This window comes from Arachis hypogaea, chromosome 3, assembly GCF_003086295.3.
Source record: "Arachis hypogaea cultivar Tifrunner chromosome 3, arahy.Tifrunner.gnm2.J5K5, whole genome shotgun sequence".
Lineage (NCBI taxonomy): Eukaryota > Viridiplantae > Streptophyta > Magnoliopsida > Fabales > Fabaceae > Arachis > Arachis hypogaea.
The window spans coordinates 39,005,911-39,014,701 of record NC_092038.1 but is presented as its reverse complement, the minus strand read 5'-3'; the positions used below and the strand labels follow the sequence as shown (position 1 = coordinate 39,014,701).

Genomic DNA, 8,791 nt, shown 5'->3' with positions numbered 1-8,791 from the left:
TGAAGATTTAATGATTATCATCATGTGAAGATACATCATTTTGACCATTAGATGATAGATTGTAGGACTTGATTTGATTTGAAGTAAAAGTGTTACTTTTATTTAAAATATTGCTAAATAAATAAGTTACACTTTTTGAATAAAGATCATCATGAGAAGATGTTTTTGCCATCTTCATAAGAGTAGTTGCCTATATTATTAGGTGACATAGTAAAGCTAGCAATATATGGTTACAGTTTTTCAATGTAACATATAGTCGGCACCTTTCTAATTCATCTCTAATTTCATCAAATTTCAGGTCGTTGGCTCGTTGCCCTAAGTCGTTATGATCAAGGGGAAGGACATATACAATGTTATTGCAGGCATTGTGCCCTTGTACGTGGCCATGTTCTTAGGTTATGGCTCAGTTCGGTGGTGGAAGATCTTAACGCCGGAGCAATGCTCCGGCGTCAACCGTTTCGTGTCGATGTTCGCGGCCCCTTTCCTGGCATTTAAGTTCATATCGGCCAACAACCCTTACAAGATGAACTTCAAGTTCTTGGCGGGAGACTCGTTACAAAAGGTTTTCGTTATGGTTGTGCTTTATATATGGAATCTAACGAGATTCGGGAATATGGACACAGGCATAATTATCTATGCCCTTTTTGCTTTGCCTAATACCCTAGTCATGGGTATTCCCTTAATGGAAGCAATGTACGGAAAATTCTCTACACCTCTCATTACTCAAATTGTTGTCTTGCAAAGCGTCATATGGAACACCGTCTTGTTGATTCTGTTCGAGTATAGGGCGGCTAAAATCCTCATCCAAGAGCAATTCCCCGACAACACGGCCGCTATTGCCACAGTGACAATAGATCCGGACGTGGAGTCCCTAGGCGGGGAGCCCCTGCAAGCTGACACGGACGTGGGACATGAGGGGAAGCTTCATGTGGTGGTGAGAAGATCAGCATCCGTATCATCTAATAATACATCTTACAAGTCTTTTGAATTGCCTTCCTCAGGCTTATCTAGGGCTTCTTCAAGTGTTAGTGAAATCCATTCTATTTACTCCGCTAGAGAAACCCCGTTAAGATATCCAAGCTTTGAGAGTCCTCATATTATTAATTTGCCAAAAAGCATGTCCGTTGGTACTATTTTGGAAGAGGATTTGAAGAGGCCAAAGAAATTCTGGGGTGGAAGTCGCAAAAATAATAGTAGAGTTTCCTCTATTTGTACCAATGACGACAGTATTGGATCTTCTAACGGTGTTGTTGTTCTTCCACACCACAGTGCTGCCTCCAGAGGTAAATAATTAATCACAAACTATGTATTTTACTGGGTGAAAATTTACTTCTAGTTATTTTTATATAAAGAAAATAGTTATAAATTATTAGATAATTTAATATGTTCGATTAAATAGAAATATATAATCTTTAAGAGCCAATTTTACATGAAAATAATTACCCGTAAATTTTTATTCTTTTTACTTCTGTTTTGAAAAACTTTTAAGTAAAAACCATATATCCCATTAAACTTTGATTCAATTTGTTATAGATAAATTCTTTAAACTGTATCTCTATTTTGTTTTTCATCAGATGAGCATGATGAATTGACTGAAACTAAAGAAAATTCGAGAAGTTCTTTAAGTGGGAGCTGGAAGAAGATGGAGAATATTGAAGAAAATGTTGAAAACAAAAAGAAACAAATGCCATCTGCGAGGGTCATGACGAAGCTCATTACAGTAATGGCTTATAGGAAGCTCTCATGGAACCCTAATACATGGGCAAGTGTTGTTGGCATCACGTGGTCCCTCATAGCATACAGGTATTTGCATAACTAACTACTAATTAAATCTATTGTTGGGCTTTTATTTGAATTTTATTTTATTTTTTAAAAACGTGTTTCTTAAATTTTAATATTAAGTGTCAAACAGTTTATGCTAATTTAGTCACCAAAAACAGTTCTAATTTAATAATAATTTTTTTTATAAAATTAGAATTCTCAGATCGTGAAAAAGAAAAAGAAAAACCGTTTTCAATATGAAAAAGTATTAGGAAAATAATAAGAATACTAAAAAATGTAAACAATAGATATATCAAATGTTCAATTCAATAGTTATGCAGATGATTACGTTGATTTTTAGTTGGATGGTGGTTATTCCTTTTGATTCAGTTTACTCGTACATAGTTAATAATGACTGGATGTTCAATTCATTAGGTGTACAGATAATTATCTTAATGTTAAAATTTTAAAAATAATTTAGGAGTCAAATAATTTTTTATTTTATTGAATCAATTATAAAACCTATTATTCATATTATTTACAAAATTTATTATCTACCTGATAAAATCGTTTGAATTAAAACCATTACATTTTAAATAAAGCAAAAAAAGATGTCTTTTTATTTACTGCTTGGTTGCATAGTGAGTAGTGACTTTCTAATTGTTTAAAACCAAAACAAAAAGGTAAATCAAATATCATTTAAATAATTTATAATTTTAACCTTCTTAATTCTTTTATACAATACACTAATTTTATATTATCTGAAAATGATTTTTATTTTTATTTTTAAAATATATGTATGTATGTATATATCAAATTGAAGAAAAAAAATACTATTCAAGTCTTTAACTAACAATTAAAAAGTGCATATATTTTTATATTGATAAATTGAAGTTCTAGCTAGTGATATTCAAGATTTACTAATAATATAATATATTTTTTTCCTTCATAAAAATATTGCTTATGCGCTTGTAGGTGTCACATCAAAATGCCGTCCATAATTGAAGGTTCCATTACAATAGTGTCAAATACCGGTTTGGGTATGGCTATGTTTAGTCTAGGTACTAATTATCTTACACCTTTAATTTCTTTACTTTCCTTTCTGCCATTATAAATGTGTTCAATTAAAATATTTAATTTTCTATATAAATAGGTCTATTCATGGCATTACAACCAAAGATCATTGCTTGTGGAAAAAAGTGGGCAGCAATTTCTATGGGTGTTAGGTTCTTGGCTGGTCCGGCACTGATTGCTGCAACCTCAGCACCAATTGGTATCCGTGGAGATCTTTTACGAGTTGAAATTATTCAGGTAACATGAAAATTCATCACTTTTAAGAGAAAATTACTGTTATTTGATTTTTTTAAGAAAATTAAAAATTAATTTTTATTTTAATATTTTTTTAATTATTCTATCAATTTTTATAATTTTACTGAATTTTTAATTAGATTTTTATATTTTTTTTGTTCTTATACCATATTAAATTTTGTAATTAAGTTCTTATCGTAACAAAAATGATAAAATTGATAAAATATTCCGTTAAACAAACTAAATATACCTAACACTTTACTGAATATTTTGTATAGTTTAATTAACAGAATATTCCGTTAGTTTCAACGTTTTTATCACGGTAAGAACTTACTTACAAAATCTAATATAATGTAGGGACTTAATTAAAAATTAGGTGAAATGATAGAAACTAACAGAATAATTAAACCTTCTTTTTTAAAAAAAACTTTGGAAATATTTCTTTTGGGTTTTTATGTTGATTAAAAATTATTTCCATTATAATTATTTTGTAAAATTTATATAATATTCTAAAAATATTTTACTCAAAATAGTGTTTTTTACTTTTTTTTAACTATGTTGCATAAACAAAAATATCAATTACTAATTAGTTATGGTATCATAAAAAAATTTACTTATAATTTTTAAATAAGTTTGATTATTTTTTAAAAAATATTTGGATTATTTAATTAAAAAATATATGAAATAATATATATAGGGACGATTATGATGGCGTGTATGATTTTGCAGGCTGCTCTACCCCAAGGTATCATTCCCTTTATATTTGCTAAAGAATACAATCTTTATCCAGATATCTTCAGTACTGCGTAAGTTTTGTTTTGTTTTGTTTTCCACCTTTACCTTTACTCATTAGCGTTAGATTAATAAAATTGAAACATCAGAATATTGATGTATTCAACATAAGTAATGTATAAATACGTTATCTTTTAGATATACCAATACATCAAATACTTATTAATGGATCAAAGTATTAATAGTTTGCATCTGTTTTAAAAAAAAAAAAAAATCTAAGTAACCAATGGTTTTTTAATTAGCCAATATTTAATCATCTAATTTATAAAAAAAAAAAGTGATCAACGTCAACAACGATTCTAATTATACGATTCACCAATTTTGCAGGGTCATCTTCGGAATGGTGGTTGCATTGCCCGTAACAATAATATACTACGTGCTTCTTGGGCTTTAATTAATATTTGGGAAGTTAACCAATATATATATTCAATCCAGATTGTTCATGAGTTCGTTGCTAACGCTAAAGTGGCTAGAATCGATGCAACGAAACATGCATGGGATTGTTTTTTACATGTCATGGATTTAAATTTTTGTATTAATTCATTCTAATGCAATTATTTATGTTTTTTCTATGTGGGTAAACTATTAATATAATATCTGAACATTTACAATTTTATAAAAATAATTTTTGAAGATGTGAACGAAAAATAATTCTTAAATGATTTAAAAATATAATAAAAATAATTAATAAATATTATATTTTTATAAGTGATAAAAAATCATCCATATTTAACAAATGATTTTATTTATTTTATCCGAATTTTTATAATAATATTTAAATAAATATTTAAAAAATATAAAAATAATAAAATTAATACTAACGAAGTTAGTACTAACAATAATATTATACTATAGGTGTATATATACTTGTATATCTTCATTTTTATTATTAACAAGACACATTTTGAAGCACAAGATCCTTAACTTGAAGTAAGTGCATACTTTTCATATAACACTAACAACTTAATCATATTTTATATAACACTAACAACTTATTAATAATAATAATAATAATAATAATAATAATAATAATAATAATAATAATAATAATTGTTGTTCATCTATTAAAATTAAGACTGCTATTGTAAAGGAAAAACCAACTTTACTAACACATAGGTGCACATCGCCAGCACTTGATCCTGCACAATGAGGACATCTATTTTTACTGTAGTCTTCGCCTTTATAAAGTCTGCAATGTCTAGGACCACGCATATCACGTATATTCATTTCATTCAATAAGTATATTATTTTGGGACGTTCTTTGGAAATTCGCTTTAAGTGTGGATCAAGTATATGTTTTAGTCTTTGATATACCGACCATATTATTAGATTTTCTAATGACTTAAACCGTGTTTTATACATTTTTTTTATCTCATTCATTCTATATACCTCATGAACATATTGTTGTCAATCAAATCGTTGATAAATTTTATTTATTGTATTAATTCATTCTAATGCAGTTATTTTTGTTTTTTCTATCTGAATAAACTATTAATATAGTACCTAAAAATTTATAATTTCACATAAATAATTCTTAAAAATGTGAACGAAAAATAAGTTTTTAAATAATTCAAAAATATAATATAATTAATAAATATTATCCCCATGTGGTTTATACACATCAGAATGCCCCCCATAATAACCACGACGAATGAAGGTGTCTTGCACCTGACTTGCTTGGGATATGGATAGGAAAAGTCTTAGGATCGCAGCTTGCGAGTTTGAGGGATCGGGCATCGATTCTCTTGGATCCGATAGGAATCTCGATAGCGAGCAGTACCTATCGTTCGCAGCTACCCCTGGTCGTACGTTCCGCGCTTCGTCTTGCGCTATATGTACTGAGATCTTTGGCATGCTCTTCACTGCAGCCACCTTTTTATAAGTGACAAACAAATTTTTTATATTTAGCAAATGATTTTATTTATTTTATTCAAATTTTTATAATAATATTTAAATAAATATTTAAAAATACAAAAATAATAGAATTAATACTAACAATAATATTATATTATAGTTGTATATATACTTGTATAACTTAATTTTTATTATTAACTCGTGTATGTTTTCATATCCTGTACGGAATAATACATAAAATTATATAAAAAATTTTATTAAAAAATTAAATAATATATATATAATAATTATTATTATAAATATTTTACAAAATTATAATTAAAATCAAATTTTTAGGATTTTAATATTAAAATATTAAAAATATTAGTATTTGTCTTAATCAATTTGAGTTTGTTGAGTGATTATCTCACTCGTCCGCTTAAACAACTATTAGGAATTAGAATCTCTCTTTGTGTGTGTAGCAATCTATTGGCTAACAGTAAATCCTTAATAAATTGAGCATCTATACGTGTGGTTAGACTTGGCAGGAGTACCCGAATACGCGGGTACCCGACCCGTCCAAACCCGGTTGGGGAAGGTAATAACTTGACCCGAATCGGGACAGATTTTGCTCATGACAGGGCATGGTCGGGTTTAGGGTGTACCCGCTCCGGATATATACATATAAACACTTTTTAGGAATTAGGATTTGTCTCACATTACAGATTTAGTGATTCTCATACAACTTCAGTCCATACTCTATAGCCATCCAAGAGAAACTAGTCATCTTCACCCAGAATCTTCTTCACAAAAAACCTCATAGCTCCCGTCATTGTCATTGCTGAGCCCATCGCCGCCTACCCCTTCACAGCTCATGTCGCCATTGATGCTTATCACGTTACCGTCGTTGTTGAGTCTGTCACCACCTTTCTCCTACCGAGTCCCTTTTTTCTAGGTAAATTCCTCTCTCTCTCTCTCTCTCTCTCTCTCACACACACACACACATTATGAGTCTGTCAAGTTCTTCTCTTCTTTTTCCACAAACTCATCACTTAGTCGCCATCGCTATGAGCCCGGGCGTTGTCGTTGCAGTTTCATTTGAGTCTGTCACTGAATAAAATAGAATTTTTATTTAAGTTGGACCAGTTGGAAATAGGCATGCATGAGATCATTTTTGCATGTAATTTCTGAATTTTCTCATCTAAATTTGATCTATGTGGTTGAGCATTTTAGTATGGCGATCATCGTGCTTTCGTTGCGACACTAATGTGATAAAAGTTGCAGTAATTTCATAACTAATAATGAGACAGACCAGATTATTAAAGTAGTCAGGGAAATAACATTCAGATGTGTGCATAAAATTTATAAAATGTGATTATTTCAGGAAAATATATATGTATAGCCCAAGTGCAAGATTGTTAGAAAATTATTATTTTTTAATATATTTATGGGCAATACATATATTAATTATAACAGAAAAGCTCTACATCCATGTAAATAATTCATCCAAGTTATCCAAGTTCCTTTTCCCAGACGCGCCTCCCCCATCCCCTCACTCGTTTGTTATACACGCGCCACATATAACGCAAACATTCTCTACTACGTGATAAACCTTTGCTCAACGTAAAGCTTCTGCTGCAACCTAAACTTTCTTCTCTGCTCACATTTTCATTCTTCTTCTTCTCTGCTTGCATTCTTCTTCTTCAACGTAATAAGTTTCGTCGTTCTCCTCTATTCGCGTTTTCTTTATTGTTCTTCTTCTTCTTCTCTGCTCGCGTACTTCCTTATTGGTCTGCATTGACTTCAATATAATAAGCTTCGTCATTCTTCTTCTTCTTCGTTTTGTTCTTCGATATTCACTTCTCAATTGAAACAATGAATGATTCAAATTTAAATCAGTTGAATGAGAACGATTTGGATTATTGTTCTGAAACGAATCATGCTAATGAGGTTTGGATTATTCAATTTTTAATCGAATTGAATTGAATGCAATTGTTAATTTTATTTGAATTGAATTCAATGGACGTAGGTGTTTTTGAACCTGAATTGAATTGAATTGAATTTATGATATCTAAATTGTAGACAGATGTGTTTTTGAATTTGATTTTGTATAATGAATTATGTTTCGTTCACTCAGTACTATACAATTATTTCACTACAAGTACGTGTTCTGGTTCGCTGTGCAAAAAACTTTTTGAATTTGATTTTATATACTGGATTATGTTTTGTTCACTCAGTACTATAGCATTATTTCACCATAACTACGTATTCGGTTCGTTATGCAGAAAGGAGTTTGAATTTGAATATATATAATGGATTATGTTTCGTTCACTGAGTATTAAATAATTGTTTCACCATAATGACATTTTGGTTCATTATGTAGATAAAGTGTGTTGTGGATGAAAAATTTGTCCCAAAGATCGGGATGATTTTCAAGATACTAGAAGAACCTAGAAAGTTCTACAAACATTATTCCAAACTTGCTAGTTTTTTGTTTTTGATATTAACTTTTGTGAAATTCTTTATTCAAAAGTTACTTTTTCTTTATTCAATAGTCAATTTATTGTGCTATGTCAGAGAGTTCAGGTGTTTCTAAAACTGAATACTAATAGAAACATGTTTTTATAATTAGCTCTCTGCTATATTGATATATGCAATTCTTTCTGTTCATCCAGTGTATTAATTTCGGTTCACTGTGTTTTTTGGGGTTCTTAATGTCTTGATAAATACCCTGATTCCATTCACTGTGAACCTGAAACAAAACAGTAGCCAGATAGTTCCAACAGATATATAAATTAACATCTCAGACTGACGGGACAAGGAATAATCCATCTTGAATCAGATAAAAATACTAACATTAGATATATACATTGATATTAAGATTAGATATATAGATTAACATTTACATTAATATTCACATGAATATATTGAAAGAAGCATTGTTTGCTTTTTAAAACAAGATAAACAAAATATTGTTAATTGTAACACTCTAATAATCAAATCTTTATACTCGAGTCATAAGTCAATGATAATAAGGTGGTACGACTCTCAAGGGGGATTTTTAATACATAGTTATAAGTACAATTGAAAGGAGTAT

The 8,791-nt window shown here is 29.6% G+C and overlaps 1 protein-coding gene across 1 annotated transcript; it reads left to right on the top strand.

Annotated features, from left to right (window-relative positions):
* Positions 1-325: 325 nt before the first annotated feature.
* On the top strand, positions 326-4,429 carry LOC112776384 (auxin efflux carrier component 2-like). Its single transcript, XM_025820539.3, has 6 exons — positions 326-1,283; positions 1,575-1,803; positions 2,737-2,822; positions 2,915-3,072; positions 3,799-3,875; positions 4,189-4,429. The coding sequence occupies exons 1-6, from the start codon at positions 326-328 to the stop codon at positions 4,253-4,255; spliced, it is 1,575 nt and encodes a 524-aa protein (XP_025676324.1). The 3' UTR covers positions 4,256-4,429.
* Positions 4,430-8,791: the final 4,362 nt, after the last annotated feature.

Bases quoted from the DNA above. Each gene is read 5' to 3' on its own strand.
- LOC112776384 (XM_025820539.3), top strand. From the start codon at position 326: ATGATCAAGGGGAAGGACATATACAATGTTATTGCAGGCATTGTGCCC. The intron at 2,823-2,914 runs GTACTAATTATC...CTATATAAATAG, and splicing joins TATGGCTATGTTTAGTCTAG to GTCTATTCATGGCATTACAA. The intron at 3,876-4,188 runs GTAAGTTTTGTT...CCAATTTTGCAG, and splicing joins CCAGATATCTTCAGTACTGC to GGTCATCTTCGGAATGGTGG.